The sequence below is a fragment of the Artemia franciscana genome, chromosome 11 (genome assembly GCF_032884065.1).
Source record: "Artemia franciscana chromosome 11, ASM3288406v1, whole genome shotgun sequence".
In the NCBI taxonomy this organism is placed as follows: domain Eukaryota; kingdom Metazoa; phylum Arthropoda; class Branchiopoda; order Anostraca; family Artemiidae; genus Artemia; species Artemia franciscana.
Window position 1 is genome coordinate 38867459 of NC_088873.1, and position 20722 is coordinate 38888180.

Genomic DNA, 20722 nt, shown 5'->3' on the forward strand with positions numbered 1-20722 from the left:
ATCTAGCAAAAGCACCAAATTTAGTGGTTATTGACAAAAAAAAAACACAGAAAGGTTAGATCAAACTAAATACATTAAAGCAGTTCCTTCAGGGACTCTATTAACTTTCAGGCTTTTTCCGAAAAAAAAACGAAAAAAGTTAGACCAGGCTAAAATATATTATAGCAGTTATTATTGAGACTCCAGTAATTTTCCAGTCGGTAATATCTAGCGAAACAATCGAATTTATTGACTATTGCCGAAAAAAAAAGAATAAAAAGGTTAGAACAAGCTAAAATATATTCAAGTAGTTCCTTTAGGGGCTCCAGTAATTTTCAAGTCAGTAATATTTAGCAAAAGAACCAAATTTACTGGCTATTGCTAAAAAAAACAAAAAGAATATATCAGGCTGCAGTATATTTGAGCAGTTCTTTTAGGGACTCCAATAACTTTCACGTGGGTATTATCTAGCCCAAGAACGACTTTATAGGCTATTGCCGATTAAAAGGATATTGATGCAGGAATATCAAACCCGAAAAAAATATCCAAAAAGTAACTGTGCCATTCTTTGACAGCGTTCAGATTGCACTAGACTATGTTAGACCAATATGAGATAAAAAAAGACAAGTACCAAGTACTCATTTCTCCTAATTTATTTATGAATTGTTTTAGTTAGAAAGATAAATAAAGAAAAAGATATGGAAGACCTTGCATAAATAATTTTAGATTATTTCAAAAATAAAATAAAATATAGTTTTATTATAATAAAAAAAAAAATCTAAAAAAGGACACAAAAATCTTCAGAATACTTTTTTTCCACTAGATAGATGGTATTTTAAAGTCAAAATCTATTGTATATCTCACCTTTTTAATATTTTTTGCAGTTTGGTTTATGGATTAAATCTTTTTTTTATTCGCTTAGTTGTTGCTGACTTCTTTTCAAAAAAAAATGGTTGGAGTCCAAAATTTTGGCTATATTGAGTCAAAATTCTAGCATTACTTCCTTTTAAGGACTTTACTTACTAGGTCTTATTTATAAATGCACATATCTCCTAATTTTAGTCGCTAGCCGGAGTATTTCTCGTTGAGAAGAGGTTAAAACACATTGGAGAGGGCAATATTTTCTATTTATATTTTTGTGAAATATTTCCACCTGGCAATAGTTTTTAGTCGAACAATAATTGGTAGAGTCCGACTTATTTTCACTTACCCACTACAAGTTTCTTTTTCATGCATGAAAAAATATGGAAATGCATAAAAACAAGAAAAATCACTTACATATACGAATGCATAAACACGATTGCCAAAGAACGAATACCATTAGAGTAGACTTTGTTCAATTTGGAGCGAACTTCAGATATATCCAATTCCTTTAAAATTAGAAGTTGTTCCCCATTAGCTGCAGTTACTTCTCGTAGCGACCTTTCCTCATCTATTTGCGAATCACCTTTTAAGATAACACGCTCATTGATAGATACAACTTCCGAGTATAGCATTTCAGGCATTTGAATTTTCTAAGAAGAAATGAATTAAATTTTTTTGACTAATTAAGAAATTTGAATTTTCCAAGAAAAAGTGAAGAAATGTTTTAGATAGCATTATCACTAATAGTTGTATTTACATTAACTACAATTATATTGATTAACTACAATGTCTGCAGTTTAAATTGGAATTGAAGTTGAAATTGCAATTCATTGTGCAATTTGGCAAGAAATAAGGCAATAGGTAGTAATTCTATATTGGTTAACCATAATATATGCAATTACAATTGGAAATGAAGTAATAATTACAAATGAATTTCCAGTTGCAATTCACTGCATCATTTGGCAAGAAATAATACAATAGATTGCAAATATATACTGATTAACTACAATGTGTGCAGTTTAAATTGGAATTGAATTTCAACTTAAAGTTGAAATTTATTGTGTCATTTCACAAGAAATAGAAAATACATGGTAATTTTTCATTGATTAACCACAATGTATGCAGTTCACTTGGAAACGAAGCTATATTTACATATGAAATGAAATTCCAGTTTTAACTAATTGTTTCATATGGCAAGAAATAGTACAATATATGGTAATTTTATGTTGATTAACTACAATGTGTGCAGTTTGAAATAGAATTGAAATTCGGATTGAAGTTGAAATTTATTGTCATTTGGCAAGAACATTAAGACAATAGGTGGTAATTTTTATTGATCAACAAAAATGTATGCAGTTGAAATTGAAATTCCATGAGAGAGGATAACGAGTGAAGCTTTGAATAGATTGGGGCTGGAGGAACGTCCACAGCTGCGTTGGCCTCAGGCACTTTGGTGTTCCAGTGAGTTTTGACTAGTAGTAACATCACTTCAATCAAGGAAAGTAAAAAAAGAAATAAAAAATTATTCTCTGTTATTCCAAAAAGAGGTTAACTGAATCACCTAATCTTTTGTTAAAATTCTCCTATGGACAAGAATTTAATGCTTGAAAATTTGCGCTTTGCACTTTTTCAAAATAAATTTGAGAGGTTTTAAAATTAACATTTAATCTTATTTCTCAAAACAACTTTTAGGTAGCCTTTAGTAACAATTCTGATGAAAATGTTAAACATATTATTTGGATTTTTCGATTCGAAGGTTTAAAAGTTACTATATTAAAACTCTCGATCTAGGCCAAAATAGAATATTTACTGAAATGTTTCTCCTATTTAGAGTTTGTTCAGTGCCAAAAGGGAGTTAAGCTTCAGACAGTTTCAGATATCTCGTTTTTAACATAATACTTTAAAAGAATCCAACTTAGAGTGTAAGCTATTATAGACCTACAATCAAGATCAATAGTGTCAGTTTCTGAAAAGTACTCTCCAGTACAGGAAGCTGAACTGTGTGAACTATCTTTACTTATCTATGGGACAATTGTAGCGACCATAATTCACCATGCTCCAGTCCAGGACCACCATACAGATCGATGGCTTCTGGATTCACAGGTACTTTATACCTCTGTATTTAAATACCTCCTATTTAAATGTTAGAAGGGGCAATGTAAGAAGGGCACCAAAAAAGCACCAGAAGTGACATGGGCGCCAATAATTGACCAATTTGTTTTAAAAAAAAGATGAATGAGTGCGCCAGAAAAAATCTTGGGGGAGGGGGCCCCCTGGACTGTCGTGTCTCACCATCATCACTGAACACAAAACAGAGTTATACTTACAGTTCCAGAAGCCTCATTTGTAAAACGGTATTTTAAGAGCATAATAAAGTGTACATAAAGTGTAAGAACATGATAAAGCATTTTGGAAAAATCTCTCTTTTGTAATTTATGAAGGCTGGCACTGCCAATAGAGACTAATTACCATTAGGCCCCACCCCTGCTGCCTAGTCAATGTGAAATAGAAAATTCAACTTATAAAAATAAGCTTAAAGAAAGAAAAAAAAAACAACAAGTCAAAGAATTTTATAGATACGCTGCATTATATTTAATACATAGTCAATTTATTGCCTGTACAAAACAAAACTATGTTTATAATACAACAATTGAAAAAAAAGTTTAAAAAAAATACACCATTCAAAGATTTTTAAAGGCACAGTTTATACCTGATTTATAATCAGCTTATTTACACAAAGAGAAACTTCACTTGCATAAATTCATTATTAAAACAAATTCAAAAAGGAAAAGAAAATATACCAAGTCAAAGATCTTTGGGCGTGACTGGTTACCAATATACAAAAGGTCTTCAAATCCATCAGTGATTACAAGGGCCATTTTTTCCCCTTTTCTTTCAAGAAGAGCGTTCGTTGCCACTGTTGTACCCATACGAATCCAACCTATTTTTGATGTTTCTACAGGAACACCTCTTGGATAAGAGACTCCGGTTTCCTTAAATAAAGATGGTGTTTTACTTAATACATAGCTGGTTGTCACTCACAGTCAAAACCTTAGTTTTTTTCATTAATTTTAACAGGACTAAGCATTTTTTTGACAGTCCGAAAAAAAAAACCAAATATTAAGGCCAGAATATTCTTCTTTCTGAATGACCCTAAGCAGACACGTTCATGCGGGTCTCTTTTTGAGAAGGGAGGGGATTTTAAGAAGAATGGCAAGTATATGGATAAAAATAAGAGAGTCTTGATATTGGAGAGAGACCCCAATGCTTGAAAAACGCAATTACTATTTCGAAATTTTGATTTGAATATTTTGTCTTGTTCAACTTCACTCAATTATGTGAAGCACTTTTGCACTGCCTGTGTAAAGAGCTAAGTGGGCTTTATGTTTTTTGTTTTATTTCACCAAGGCACTTCGTACGGAAGGAGTTATAGTAGGAACTTCGGAAAGGGCTCCTTTGATGAAACATTAAAAGTTTGAGTGCCCTTTTTAAGTCAAAAGTCATTGGGGGGCAACCAGCCCTCCTTCCATGCCTCTTATTCCACCAAAGACATCCTATAAATTTTGATATAACCATTTTCTTCAGCATAATTGAAAAGTCAAATAATTATGCCTCTGGAGATGACAACCCCTCCCCCACAGCCTTTGGGGCAAGGGCTACAAGTTATGCAAATCCCCAGCTGAATACATATAGCGACTGTTATTGGGAGAGGAGGGCATACTTGACCCTTGGTGTCCTAAAAGCCTAAGGGTTTTAAGGTGAAGCTTTCAGGGAATCGTAATTGAAGTTTAATAAGCCCCAAATATAACCAACTTTGACCTAAGGCAAAAACACTCTCAGGCTCAACTGCAAAAGACCTATGGCCAGACCATTCAATTAGTAGAATATATGTTACTTTGTTCCTGAATTGAATTACCAAAAGAAGATGGCAGCTGAAATAATCTATTACTGTCAAAATATAAACATGATTCCGCATTGTTTTCAGCAAGGAACCAAATAAATCAACAAAAACCATTTCAAAATTGGTGACAGCATCGGTAAACTGTAAAGTAGAGTATCTAGAGTATAACTTACAATCTTACAATTAAGACAAGTTGCATCAAAACACCTTCCATAACAACAAAATTAGAAATTTTCATGGATAAACTGCTTCTCCACATCTGATTACATCTTAGCTTTATTAAAACTTTCGCCAAAACCTTGAATCACAAATCAAAAGTATTTCAAAAGTATTTTGACGGAAATCATCTTTGGAATCCTGCTCAGCATGGTTTTCGAAAAAATAGGTCTTGTAATACTCAGCTTCTTGAGGTTATTTTGGACTTTCAACGTTTTGCCGATTTAGCTATACCTTTTGACTGCATTTACATAGACTTCTCGAAGGCATTCGACAAAGTCTCAATACCCACCCTTCTTAAAAAAAAAAATGTGCAGCTTATAGATTGGGTAAAAAAACAATTGCATTTATTGCTGATTATCTAAATGGACGAACTCAGCAGGTTGTTGTTGGTGAAGCTATGTCATCCTCAATTGATGTGTTAAGCGGAGTCCCCCAGGGTAGCTGCCTGGGTCCAATTTTATTTTGTTTATTTATTAATGATCTGCCTTTCTCTGTTCAGCATTCTACTGTCAAGATGTTCGCGGATGATGTAAAACTTTATCTACCAGTACGAAACCAAAACGATGTGCAGCTTTTACAGGAGGATCTTGACTCTCTAACTTATTGGTGCGAATCTAATTCCATGTTCATAAACCCTTCTAAGTGTGTTGTTCTACACTATGCTCGTAAACTCCCACCTGTGCATACTTACCAGCTGTCTGGCATACGAATCCCTTCTAATGAAATAGTGCGTGACCTTGGTGTTTACTTTGATACCCAGTTGAAATTTGATAAGTATGTTTCGGAAATTGTATAGAATGCAAATTATCGTTTATCGTCTATAAGGAGAAGCTTTAGTAGGTTTAACCTTCATAATTTCTTACTACTATACAAATCAATGGTCCGCCCTCTTCTTGAGTATAATACTTCTGTTTGGTTTCCATTAAGTCTAACGGATGAGCATAGGATAGAAAAGGTTCAGAGAAGGGCCACTAGATCGGTCCCATACCTACAGCGCCTTTCCTATCCGCAGAGACTTTCTAGGCTTCAACTCCCGTCGTTGAAGTTTCGTAGACGTCGCAATGACCTTGTAAATGTGTTTCGTATAATTAAAGGAGTGGATGATGTTGATCCAAATTTATTTTTTAAATTTAGCCATTATCACTCTACTCGTCAGCATGATTATAAATGATATCCCCCAAAACCACTGAAAAAAAATGGTCAATTATCTTTTGTTAGTAGAGTTGCCGGACCATGGAATGGTTTGCCTTTGGAGGTTGTCGAGGCAGAGAGTGTTCGAATTTTTAAGAGTGCATTAGTAAATACGCCTTTTTATTTATACGCTTTTGGTGTGTAGTGTCGTGTTATTTAGAAATTTTTGCTGTTTAGTTTATCGTTGCCAATTTACTTTAGATTAGTATGATTATGTGTTTTTGTGTTTTTGCGACAAGCATTGATGCTTATCGCTATTCGTAATAATAAATAATAAATAAATAATCTCCAGTATGCAACATAACTTGATCTAGACAAACTTCCAAAGCTGTGTGCAGCATCAGGTAGAAAATTTTCTATCACCTTAATCCATCTGAGAGCTTTAAGGTCTTCCAGACCTGTAGTGCTCATGAGTTGATGACTGCCAGTAGAACCTCCACTGCTTCTTCTCCCACTCTTTGTCAAGTTGGTTTTTGAAGGACTGGATGGAGGGAGCACTGACTCTCTCCTCTGATATCAGTTATCAGAAAGATAACAGCCTATTGCACAACCAAAACAGAGCACTTTTAAAATGGAACAAAAAGTTTGTAAGAATAGGAAGATCAGTCTACAAACCCAGATTAGAATATTGGAAGCTACAGTTTAATTCCTTTAATTCCTTTTAATTTTAAGTGTTTGACTTAATGTATTGTTTTGAATTTTTTTTTTTTTTTAGCTTTTACTTGACATATAAAGCGAATTCGGCTCTATAGAGCTTGTGATAGTCTTTTGCAAATAAATATTATCTTATCTTATCTTATGACAGAGGTCAATAATGGCTCTGAAGCATGGGCGCTCCAAAAGCAGATGAAAATTTGCTAGTTCTTGTATCCAGATTGTTCTGGATACCCGGCTGACTGACCATATTTCAAACAGAAGGCTGTACAAAAATTGTGGTTCTATTCCACTTTCTAGGGCTATAATGAAAGAAAAGTAGAGATGGCTAGGGCATGTTCTGTGGATGAAAGATGGAAGATTCCCAAAGAGTGTCCTTTTTGGCCAACCGTCTAGGACTAAACAGAAAGCAGGTCGTCCTCCTCTGGGGTTCAAGGATATCATAAAGAAATATGTAATGGAAATGGGAATTTCCTGGGAGGGTGTAAAGAGGGAGGCTTTGGACAGATTAGGATGGAGGAGGAGCATGCGTAGTTGTGTTGGCCTCAGGCGGCTAGGTGCTGTAGTGAGTTGAAGCAGTAGTAGTTAGTAGTAAACAAAAGCTGTCTTATCACAGTCAAACTCCTTTACCGGTATTTGATAACATCCTGACAAAAAAAAACTTAGAAGATATTCTATCCAGCATATCCTGAATCTTTGGTATTAAAATCAAACAGAAATAAAATTCAAAAAAAGAGTTCCATATGAAAGTAAGGAGCAACATTAAGACTTGAAATTTAAAAAAAAATCTATATATAAGCAGAACTCCCCCTCCCACTTAGCCCCCACCTCTTTACTTTTAAATTTAACTCTTCATCCTCATGCTTTAGGATTGGCTACTTAAACACAGGTACAATTAGAATGAGACGATTTTTTTTTTCATAATGTCTCAAGAATGGAAGACGCTGCTGATGGTCATTGGCTCTAAACAATAAGGTTTTTATTTCACATGCTTTAAAAGGTAGTCAGTAGATAAACACTTTCAATTACCCGTAATCTTGTTTGTTACACTTTTGAATGCTTTTATTAGCAAAACACTATAAAGCTTCAGTATAAAGATCAAGGAGTAAAGGACAGGCAGTCCCCCTAATATATATATATATATATATATATATATATATATATATATATATATATATATATATATATATATATATATATATATATATATATATATATATATATATCTTTTCTGTAAGCACTGGTGTGTATGACCCTTCCAGAATTAAAAATCATGATAATGAAATAATGACAGCATTCAATTCCCTGTTCAACCCTGTTTCTAAATATAATGGTCCCTATCATGATAACTTTATCCTGGATGCCCTCTCCCCCTAATGGAGTGATGCCTTCTTAAAGAATATGTTCCTACTGTCCTAGCTATTCAATGATGTATACATTTCAGTAACAAGTTATGATACTTATATTCGTCCACAATCTGAGCAAGTTGATCACTGGAATTTCTACCCTACTTGTACTTATCAAGGGCTACCCGCTTTCTGTCAACTGGTGTACGTCTTGGAACACTACATGTTCTTGCACAGTTCTACCATACACAAAGCAGCCTGTTCAATGCTTGTCATAGTTCCGCCATGCAAGGCACATACCACACGATGTACAGGAGTTCTGAAAATCCTGAGCCTTTGGTACTTATTTGGTAACAACTTATAAAACTTCTGAGATTGCTGAGTTGAAATACTGAACATGTTTTGAACTCACACCAATCAAATACATCTATTTTTTCAAAAATTTAAAAAGGAAATTTTTAATTTTTAAAAAACTTAAAATAAACATCAAACTTTTAAAAAAAATTAAAATAAACAATCAAACAAGTTTGATTGTTTATTATAACCCAAGCACCTACAAAAGAAAAAGCAATATGTACCAGTAAGCAAGCAAGCAAGGAAGCAATCAACAAAGGCACACTATAAATAAGACAGTAATGCAAGCAAAGCAAGATGAGTATTCTACATCTCCTCTTCTTTATAAGCTACTGCTTCAAAGATCCGAGGAAATGACAGGTTTGACTAACCGACCAGAACGAGTGGTATATCTTTTATTTCTTGGCATCAGGGTCCAGACATCCTCTTTGCTCTATGAAGGTACGGCTACAGGCCCTAGAATTCTAAGGGCAAGAGGAGACGTGAATGCTTGCTCTGGAGATGACGGCACCGAGAGTGCTCGTGGTGAAGGTGGGATTCCAAATGGCGAGTTGTTTCCAGCTCAAAATGATGGACCATCGAAGATGGGTCTTAGTGAGGGATGATAGCGCACGTTCCAGCGCTGCTTTGAGTCTTTCATCGTGTTCGCTGTCATCAGCACCAAAAATGACTATGTCATCGACTATTAGGCCCAGATTGAGGTTTTCAAAAGTCTCTTCTATTTTTCTCTGGAAATCATCTTGTGCTGAGTTGAGACCAAAGGGGTAACTTCTGAGTTTGTAACGACTATAGATGGTGTTAAAATTTGTCAAGTCGGATGATTCGTCATCAAGCATCATTAACCAGAATCCACTAGTGGCATCAAGTTTGGAGAAATTTTATCTCCAGCACACCTCTGAGCGATGCCCTTGAACGTTAGGATCGGATAATGTGGTCTGTTTAAGTTCTTGTTCAAGTTCACAGGGTCCAGACATATCCCCAGGTTCCCATTTGCTTTTTCCACTATTACAACAGAACTAACCCAGTCAGTAGGCTTTGTAACTTTCTCAATGATTTTCATCTCTTCCAGGCGATCGAGCTCAGCCTTTAATCTCTTCTCCGACGCAAATGTTACACGTTTTGGGTCTCTCTCTCTCTCTCTCTCTCTCTCTCTCTCTCTCTCTCTCTCTCTCTCTCTCTCTCTCTCTCTCTCTCTCTCTCTCTCTCTCTCTCTCTCTCTCTCTCTCCTCTCTCTCTCTCTCTCTCTCGCATATATAGCCCAAGAACCGGAGCTTGTTCCTGCATGTTCCAGCTGGTGAACTGTTTTACTCTTGCAAACTCTAGCATAGTGGTTGAGCTTACCACACTTGGAGCATGTTTTTCCTTTGTGGAGCAATTGTGTCCATGGGAATACTGTCCACCACACATATAACATTCAGGATATTTGCTCACTGTATCGACTTCTTGTTTGATTAAATAGAAAAAAAAAAGGTTTTTTAACCGAAAGTAAGGAGCGACATTAAAACTTAAAACGAACAGAAATTACTTCGTATATGAAAGGGGCTGATTCCTCATCAACGCCCCGCTCTTTACGCTAAAGTTTCACTCTTTCTCTCCACTCTACTTTTAAAACAGTAAAAACCTTTAGCGTAAAGAGCGGGACGTTGATGAGGAATCAGCGCCTTTCATATACGAAGTAAATTTCTGTTTGTTTTAAGTTTTAATGTCGCTGCTTAATTTCAGTTAAAAAAACTTGTTTTTTTTATTTAATTTCTGAACATTTTTGAAACAATGCATGTTTTGATTTTGGCTCTCCACAGAGGAATAATTAAAACGAAATTTGCATTTTTTTTTCTTTTGGCTAAATGGCTTTCTCATAGTTTTGATAAAATGATTTTGAGAAAAAAGGAGTGGGGGAGGAAGGCTAGTTGCCCTCCGATTTTTTGGTTACTTAAAAAGGCAAATAGAACTTTTTTAGGAATGTTTTTATTAGTAAAAGATATACGTAGCTTATAAATTAGCTTACGTAACGCACTTTTGTATTCTCATGTTTTTATTACATATATGAGGGGGTTTACCCCCTCGTCAGTACCTCGCTCTTTACACTAAAGCTTAAATTTTGATCCCAATTCATTAAGAATGACCCCTGAATCACAAAAGCCGTACAATAAATAGTTGAAATTACTAAAAATACGTTAGCGCAAAGACCGAATTATTAGGATGAGGCGAGCCCCTCATATGCGTAATAATTTCTGTTCGTTTTAAGTTTTAATGCTTCTCCTTACTTCCAGTTGAAAAAACTTTTTCATTTTTACTTTTTCGTTTTTTTTTAATTAATGCTAGAAAATCCTGCGCTCTCTTCATGGAAATTTTCTTCCCCCGTGACAAATTCCTCGATGGAAAGTTCCCCCAACATATCCCCCTCTTCTCAACCACTCCCCCCAACCAAAAAATCCCCCTAAAAGTCTGTACACTTCCCAATAACCATTACAATATGTAAGGACTGGTCAAAGTTTGTAACTTGTACCCCCTCCCACTGGGACTGTGGGGGAGTAAGTGGTCTCCAAAGACAAAGTTATAAGGTTTTTCGACTACGCTTAATAAAATGGCTATCTCAGAATTTTGATCCGGTGACTTTGGGAAAATAATTAGCGTGGGAGGGGGCCTAGGTGCCCTCCAATTTTTTTTGGTCACTTACAAAGGGCACTAGAACTTTTCATTTCCGTTAGAATGAGACCTTTCACAACATTCTAGGACGACTGGTTCGATACGATCACCCCTGGGGAAAAAACAAACAAAAAAAACAAACAAACAAACAAATAAACACGCATCCGTGATCTGCCTTCTGGCAAAAAATACAAAATTCCACATTTTTATAGATAGGAGCTTGAAACTTCTATACCAGGGTTTCCTGATACGCTGAATCTGGTGGTGTGATTTTCGTTAAGATTCTACGACTTTTAGGGGATGTTTCCCCCTATTTTCTAAAATAAGGCAAATTTTCTCAGGCTCGCAACTTTTGATGGGTAAGACTAAACTTGACGAAACTTATATATTTAAAATCAGCATTAAAATGCGATTCCTTTGATGTAGCTATTGGTACACACACAGTTCACTCCTTACAACAGTTCGTTACCACGAACTGTTTGATAGCTGTCTTGTGCTCAGCTTCATTCATAGTTAGTAGTTGTGCTTGGGTTTCTTCCATTGCTCGGCTTGTGTTAATGGCAGTAGTGAGAGTAAGTGTAGATCCCTGTGTAAACAACTTTTCTCTGATTCTGTTATTTCTTATACCAAAAACTAGCCTGTCCCTGATCATTGCATCTTCTGAATTCCCAAATGAGCAGTCTTTTGCTAAGGTCTTGAGACTTGTTACATATTGTTCAACTGTCTCTACAGTATCCTGTTTTTTTGCGAAATTTGTACCTGGCAAAAATGGGGCTCCACATAAGTGTCAAATTTTGCCAGGTATGCAGATACATTCTGTTCTAGGTCAGCAATAGTGAAGGTGTTGAATATATCCCTGCCTTTTTTGCCAACTCATATGAGCAAGTATGAGCATTTCAGTTTCTGCTTTACCACTAAGGGGGCCACTGAGCGTTCATTTCGTATGCTGCATAAATCTATTCCATGCATGCAAAATAATGGAATGCACTATAGTGCATGTTAATGCACTATAAATAAGACACTAATGCAAGCATAGCAAGGTGAGTATTCCACAGTAACCTTTCTAGAATTTGTTTTTACATTTTTTTTTGCCACAAAGTACTATTTACAAAAACACTTACGTTGTGTATTCTATTGAAACTTACTTAGAAAGCTATAATTTGAAAACAAAACTATGTTTCTATCAAACAAATCGTGGTAACAAAATGTAGTAAGAAGCGACCTGGCTCAATAGTATCCAAAACTAAAAAAATGGATTTTTCATGTCAATAGCTACATCAGAAGAATTGCATTTTAATGCTGATTTTAAGTATATAAGTTTCACCTAGTTTAGTCTTACACATCAAAAGTTACGAGCCTGTGAAAATTTGCCTTATTTTAGAAAATAGGGGGAAACAACCTCTAAAAGTCATGGAATCTTAACGAAAATTACACCATCAGATTTAGCATATCAGAGAACCCTAATGTAGAAGTTTCAAGCTCCTATCTAGAAAAATGAGGAATTTCGTATTTTTTGCAAGAGGGCAGATCAAATATGCATGTTTATTTGTTTGTTTGTTTTTTTCCAGGATGATTGTACCGACCCAGTGGTCCTAGAATCTTGCGAGAGGGCTCATTCTAACGGAAATGGAAAGTTCTATAATTGGCAAAAAAAAAATTTAAGGCCAACTAGGCCCCCTCCCAGGCTAATTATTTTCCCGAAGTTACTGGATCAAAATTCTGAGATAGCCGTTTTGTTCAGCATAGTCGAAAAACCTTATAACTATGTCTTTGGGGACAACTTACTCCCCCACAGTCCCCATGGGAGGGGCTACAAGTTACAAACTTTGACCAGTGCTTACATATAGTAATGGTTATTTGGAAGTGTACATACGTTTTCAGGGGAATGTTTCGGTTAGAGGGAGGGAGTGAGAAGAGGGGGATATGTTGGGGGAACTTCCCTTGGAGGAATTTGTCATGGGGGAAGAAAATTTCTACGAAGTGAGCACAGGATTTTCTAGCATTATTTAAAAAAAACAATGAAAAAATAAATATGAAAACGTTTTTTCAACTGAAAGTAAGGAGCAGCATTAAAACTCAGAATGAATAGAAATTATTACGCATATGATGGGCTCACCTTCTCCTAATACCTTACTCTTTACGCTAAAGCATTTTTAGTAATTTCAACTATTTATTCTACGGCTTTTGTGATTTGAGGTTATTCTTAAGAAATTGGGACAAAATTTAAGCTTTAGTGTAAAGAGCAAGGTACTGACGAGGGGGGACTCCTTCATATATATAATAAAAAGATGAGAATACAGAAGTTCGTTATGTAAGCTAATTTGTAAGTTGTGTACATCTTTTACTAATAAAAACATTTATAAAAAATTAAAAGTTATAGTTGCCTTTTTAAGTGACCAAAAATTGGAGGGCAACTATGCCTCCTCCCCCACTCCTTTTTTTCTCAAAACCTTTTGATCAAAACTATGAAAGCTATTTAGCCAAAAAATAAAGATGCAAATTTCGTCTTAATTATTCATCATTGGAGAGCCAAAATCAAAACATGCATTGATTCAAAAACGTTCAGAAATTAAATTAAAAAAAACAAGTTTTTTTTAATGGAAAGTAAGAAGCAACATTAAAACTTAAAACGAACAGAAATTACTTTGTATATGAAAGAGGCTGCTTCCTCATCAACACCCTATTCTTTATGCTAAAGTTTTTACTATTTTAAGAAGTAGAGTTAAGAGAAAAAGTTAAACTTTAGTGTAAAGAGTGGGGCGTTGATGAGGAAGCAGCCCCTTTCATATACGAAGTAATTTCTGTTCGTTTTAAGTTTCAATGTTGCTCCTTACTTTCTGTTAAAAAAAAATTGATTTTTTTATTTAATCTTAATTAGGGGCTGAGATACTCATGTTAAAAAAAAAGTCATGTTCACTTAAATCCACATTCTTTTTAAACCTTATTTTATCATTCAGAAGTTAAATAAGAGATAAATCAACTTTGTAAATAAAACAATTTTAAACCCTGGAATAAGTGTACAAAATCTCATAATGTCCTGAAAACAAAAGCTTGTAAAATAGATTTAGTATGTTAATTTCATATGGACCAACCTTATGAATTTTTTTATGCTTTTTCTGTATATAATAATCATTTAAATTAAAAATCCGTTTTAAAGTCCTTTAATGGACCCTTGCAAGCCACCATAATCCTTATGTTTGCACTGGAAATGGGTTAAGACAAATGGTTAAAAAAATACCTAATGAACACAAATCAATTACTTCAGGGTCGTACTTTCAACAGGCATCAAGTGTTTACAATCTAGTCAGACAAACTTAGCAACTAAAAAATGTTTTAATATGACACACATATATATATATATATATATATATATATATATATATATATATATATATATATATATATATATATATATATATATATATATATATATATAAGTAATCCCTATTATCATGAAGAGGGTGGATTTTTTAACTTTAAACTTCACTGTAACTTTGCAACTGATCAGATCATTGCAAGGAAACAGAAGATGTAAGTAAAAAATTACAAGCAAAAATCACCAGCAAAAAATTACTGGCACGTTGTCTGAGCAGCAGGAATTTGCAGGAACTTTGCAAATAAAAAAAATGAGCAAACAATGAACGTGAGCAAAGGATAACAGATTGCTTTCTTTGTAGGAAAACAATGAATAACAAGCTAGAATTTTAGTTCAGGGGCTTCCTGCAATCTTGAAAGTTACTTAAGTTAGGTCAATCAAACTTTCAGGAATGAATCCAGGGCTAAAATATAACCTGGGGAGGCATTGCCAAGCAAGTATACCTAGCCTTTTCTTATTTGTAGGGTTTAGACAATTACATTCATGACAGTTTTGCATATATCTGAATTTTGACAAAAGACATAGAACTTGAATTCAATTATTGGCTACAGTTTCTGAAAATGCAATTCTTGTAACAACAGAATTTGAACCCATATCAAGGTTTTTATCCTAAGGAAACTAGAGTTTTATCAAAAACAAATTAAATAACACATTACTCTAGTTATAGAAACCTGTGAAAGTGAAAAGAAATGAATAAATTAAATAGAAAAGCAAAAAATACCTCTAACAATGCAGTTGAACAGGCTTGGAGATAGAAATTAGGTGACACTTTTGAATCCAGCAAAAATCTTCAAGTTGGATTGGTAAGTGAAGCCATTTTTATACTTGGAAAGGGCACAGAATAAGGCCTAAAGTACTATATTTGCCTCATTTAAATTTAAGCATTTAATTTAAATTAAGCATTAATATTGCTTAAAATCATGCTCAAATAACAGGAATTCCATTTTCAAAACTAAAACCAGAGAAAAAGAGACTGAAAACTGAAAATTAAGTATATAACATTGTGTTTTTTTTTCAAAATCTAAATAGGTATAGACTTTTCAAGCACATAAATTGGTATTTGTTTAGTTTCATGCTGTCTAAACTGGAAACTATGCTGTGAAGCAGCATAGTTTCCAGTTTAGAGCACTTAGAAATGCTAATTCTAGAAACACATCCATTTCTGGTTGACCCTTCTCCACCATAGGGCAAACTAAAAATGTGTAAAGTGGGCAGGGTTTTGAAGCAGAGGGAAAAGTGGGGGTTGTACAATATGAATGAAATTATATTTTAAATACTAATTCCAGTCATCACTGGTAATTTCTTTATAGTAGTAAGCTGAAAGAGAATTAAAACACTCATGCATGCATTAATGCTAATATCTACTTTCACTTTTGAGTTTAAACTAGCCAGTTGTTTGAAGAAAACAAATGTCTGATTTTGCTTACATGTAACAGTACCTATAAGGCAAAGCAAATTAGTCCATGAGCCCTGCAGGCTGCAGGGCAAGGTCTGTGTTCTGAATGGTTGACTTGTTATTTGATGTTTATGATCTACTTTTTGTTTACTATTTCAGCCTTCAGGCCAAATAATTATTCAATAAATATAGAATACAGACCTCCCTGCAGGGCTCATGGACTAATTTGCTTTGCTCTATAGGTAATGTTGCCTAAGTATTCAACCAAATTTGTTTCACCAAGTCCTTCCAATAGCCAAGACATCTTTTCAAACAAATTGAATCTTGATCTGAAAACCTCTATAATCTCCATTCCATCAGAAGGTGTTTCTTCAAATCAATATTTAACTAATTGCTCTGATTCACCAGTTCACTGGATAGTTTAAACTTGAAAGTGAAAGTAGAGGTAAAAGTTTAGTTTCATCACAAGCTGTCTAAAGCATGTATTACTGCATATAGCAAGATTCTGATGATTGTATGTTGTTTCTTTATCCTTATTAGAGAAGCACATCCATTTTTTAGCTTTCTAAAATCCCCCTGTGACAAGACTAAAAATGTGTAGTGGGCTTGCTTAAAGGTAACATTATCTATAGAACAAAGCATATTAGTCCATGAGCCCTGCAGGCAGCAGAGCAAGGTCTGTATTCTATATTTATTCAACAGAGTGATAAAACAAAAAAAAACTCAAACATTCCTGTTTCTCCTAATTCCTGTACGTTTTAAGGTTCGACTTTGGGACACAGCCTCTATAACTCTTTAAGAAAACGAAGCTTTTTTCATATTATTCACATAAAGGGAGTGATTGAACGACAAGCAGCAAAATTTGTTTATTTTGGCAATATCTTTCATTTTCTTCATCTCATGGCAATATTACATTTTGTTATTAAAATCTGTCAGGTTCCACATATAACTTGGGACAATGATTGCTGCAAAGCAAATCCTTTGTTGAGTCACTGTCACAGAAGCACTGTTGGAAACTTCAAGAAATTCCCCCAAAATTGTATGAGACATTAAGATTATATTATGATGTTGACTTATGCAGATGGGGATGGGGGTGTCCGCCAACGGTTCAATCAACAATTCTAAATTTCACATAGTGAATGTTTCAATACAAGTTCAATCAATGCTTGAGCAGTAAATTTAAGAATTTTATTGGTTAGGCTACGTCAAATAAAACTATCTGATAGCATTCATTTGTAAGTAAAACTCCATTTCCAATATTGCATTTAGATATGCTGTATTATGTACAATGTTTTTTACTTAACATTTGTAAAAATTCTGAAGCATAGTATGAAATTAGCGGGGCTTTTGCTAATTTAATGCTCTAAAAAATTAAACCACTCAAGATTCACTGACATTCTCTTTTATTAGGCAAAATACGATTGAGAAAACTCCCAAAATTCAAACATTCCCTTATAAACAAGAGTGTACATGCTAGACTTGATTAAGTCAGTACATAGAAATTCAGTTTTTTTTTTTAAATAAATGTAGAATACAGACCTTGCCCTGCCACCTACAGGGCTCATGGACTAATACAGTTTGCTCCTGACCTTTAAAAATATGTGTGTTATAAAAGTGAAACCTTGCAAAATAGATCATCTGCTTGACTGAAGTGCAACAATATCATTTTCAGCTTCAAAACTTTGCTCAATCCCAATTTATAAGGTTTTAAAGATATGCAAATACATTTCCTAAATTTTGAAAAAAAGAACGTTGATATGGCTCAGAATTCTACTCAAATAACAGGAATTGCATTTTCAGAACTAAAGGCAGAGAGAAAGCAGCTGGTAACTGAAAATTAAGGTAAAATGTTGTTTTGTCAAAATTTTAATAGGCATAGGCCTGTCATGTAGGCAAATTTCAGGGCCCTCTAGAGATAGAAGGAGTGGAGGTGGGTACTTTAAAATACCTTCCCAGGATACACTTTAGCCTGTAGACCCATCCCCAAAAGTTTCATTTTCCTAACCTAACCCATTTTCAAGATAGCAAGAAGTTGCTAAACTAGAATTTTACTGCAAGCCCACTTTATGCATTTTTAGTTTGCACCATGGAGAAGCAGGGTTAACTAGAAATGGAAGCACTTCTAAACTAAGCATTTACCAAAGTGGATGATTAGCATTAATGAATGCATAAGTTTTTGATTATCTTTTAACTTACTACTATACAGAAATGACCAGTGATGACTGGAAATAGTAATTAGAATAGCCTATAATCTTGTTCATACTCTACAAGCCCAACATTTCCCTCAGCTTCAAAACTCTGCCCACTTTATGCATTTTGGTTTGTTGAAGGAGGATTTTAGAAAGATAAAAAATGGATGTGCTACTAAAATTAGCATTTCTAAGTGCTTCAAACTGGAAACTATGCTGCTTCACAGCATAGTTTCCAGTTTAGACAGCTTGTGATGAAACAAGACAAATTTCTAAGCCTTAGAAATCTGGAAAGGGTTGACTTAGTAGCTTGATAATATTTTTGTGGAGTATATTTTTGTCTGCTATATTCATTGCTGGAAGTTTTATTTGATTAGTTCAACTATTTTTTAAGATTGTGAAAAGTTTTTCATCTGGAACATTACCATCAACTACTGTTCAAGGTAGCAGGGAGGACAAAGATTCTTAAGAGACTTGCCTCTTCCAAAATTCTTCTAATACCTTCTGTGGGAGCATCACTGTAATTTTCAGGGTCAACTGATAGTAGCTTTATACTTCTTTCTCTTCCAGTAGGGCACCTCACGTAAATATCAGTGAAAGTTCCCCCTCTATCTATGGCAAAATTATACTTGGTTTCCATTTTCTTATAAATCCTCGTTAAGATGATTTAAATTTTCAATAGCAGTTGTCGAAATTTTTAAACAGAAGTAAAAACGAAACCTTTCAAGCTTCAACGCGCTTCTGTTATATGGAAAATCTGCCAATCTGTCAGAGTACCGTTTTTGCCAAGTTTCTGTTTTCAATCTGTAAACTGTCAATACAAAACAGGAAAGTAAGTCTCCAGAACGCATACAACTTATGTGTCGAACGCATTGAACCCTAAACAATAAGTCTTCTTCGAAATCAAATTTGCAGACAGCTTCTGTTACTGACAACTCACCACAGCACCAAGCCACATAAGGCCAAAACAGCTATACACACTCCTCCTCCGTCCTAATCTATTTAAAGCCTCCCTCATTAGAACCTTCCAAGAAGTTCCCATTTCCCACACATTCAAACACAAATCCCAGTTTCAACAAAAAAAAATGGATATTTTGGACCTGTTTGAATCCCAAAAATGTTGTTAGAAATCCATTTTTTCAATCTCTTTAATCTTTCCAGGAAGTTTCCATTCCCCTTAAATATTTCTTTAAGGCGTTCTTCCACCCCAACCGTGGATGAGATACTTTTTGTTTAGCCCTAGACGGTTGGCCGAAAAGGACAATCTTCGGCAATATGTCATCTCTCTTTCGTAGAACGTACCCTAGCCATCTTAATCTTTCTCTCATTATAGCGCTACACTATACTTTCTGTAAGCCCTACTGTTTTAAATGCTGTCATTCAGCTAAGCATAGTAGTCAGGTTACTGTTGAAACATGGTAAACAAAACAAGCATAGTAAATTTACAGAATTCCTTACAGAGTTCAGCATTTTACCTTCAGAAAAAATCTAGATCTAAGAATACTACCACTCACCCCAGCTCCCTTGCCTTGTTGTAGTATCAGCAGTTTCACCTCTTACTGTGCAATATTTCTTTTAGAGGTGGTTAAACACAATTTCATACAAATTCAACAATATCACCAAATACTCAGTTTAAGTGTATAGACCATATGTCATAAAATTAGCACTATCTAAGCTTTGGTTATGCCTTGACTACATCGTTTACAATTGAAATATTAAAAAATTCTTTAAAAAGTAGTAATTAAGGAAAAACACAGAATTTCCATGTTGAATTTCCATGGAATTATTAATATTTATTTTATGTAATTTACTTTTTTGTCAAATAGGTATGTTATATTATTATACTGGGGTTTTGTCAATCGACCTTTTGTCTTCGGCTTGACCCTTTTATATTGTGTATGCTGTACAGAAGTTTAAATTAAAACCTTGAACCTTCATGTAGATAATTATTGCCCTTATTTGATAATAAAAAAGAATAAACATGCGGGGCTTTGCATAAAAAGCGAACCGATTCGTTACATTTTTGATGAAACAAATTGACTTGTCTAAAATGAAAAAAGTCTATTTCGTAATTGTCTGTGGCAAAACAGTTACCGTTGTTTGCAAATGACAAGAATAGTGCTTCTTAGTGCCTCTTCTCTGTAAAGTTTTATTCCTTACTGTTGGGTAAAAATTGGCTCCTTAATTTTACAAGACGCGGGTATATCGTTCAGTAAAGCAGTTAGACATTATTGATACAATTAAAAAAAACATAGCTTTAAGTGAGACTAAGGAATTTGCATTATCATGTGAGGCGATTGTACGTTTTTGACTTAAATTCAACATTATTTTCTATCTTAAGACCATTAATGTTGGAAAACTATCCCAAAAAAGACATCTTTAGGGTCTTGACCTAATTGCCTGTGGCTGGAGATATCAAAATCTAGTGTTGATTAGGTAATTGTTCGGGATGAGACACTTGCGAAAAAAGTTCCTAAAAGAATGAAAGGGGCTGGAAAATTCTAAGACAGAAGTAAAAAAGAGCAACTTAAAGGTGACGCTTAGACAATGTCCATGGAGCAATTTTATTGATAATATTATCATTATGGGTGGACTCATAAAACTGTA

General features: G+C 34.4%; 1 protein-coding gene across 1 annotated transcript in view; it reads right to left on the reverse strand.

Moving 5' to 3' along the window:
* The window catches only part of LOC136033201 (5-oxoprolinase-like), a 111183-nt gene extending 92359 nt beyond the window's left edge, over positions 1 to 18824 (reverse strand). The window contains exons 1-3 of the mRNA XM_065713911.1: positions 18594 to 18824; positions 3645 to 3836; positions 1258 to 1493 (exon numbers count right to left, since the gene is read on the reverse strand). Of these exons, the coding sequence (XP_065569983.1) occupies positions 1258 to 1493; positions 3645 to 3836; positions 18594 to 18755 (590 nt within the window). The 5' untranslated portion in view covers positions 18756 to 18824. The remainder of the gene's footprint in view (positions 1 to 1257; positions 1494 to 3644; positions 3837 to 18593) is intronic.
* Positions 18825 to 20722: the final 1898 nt, after the last annotated feature.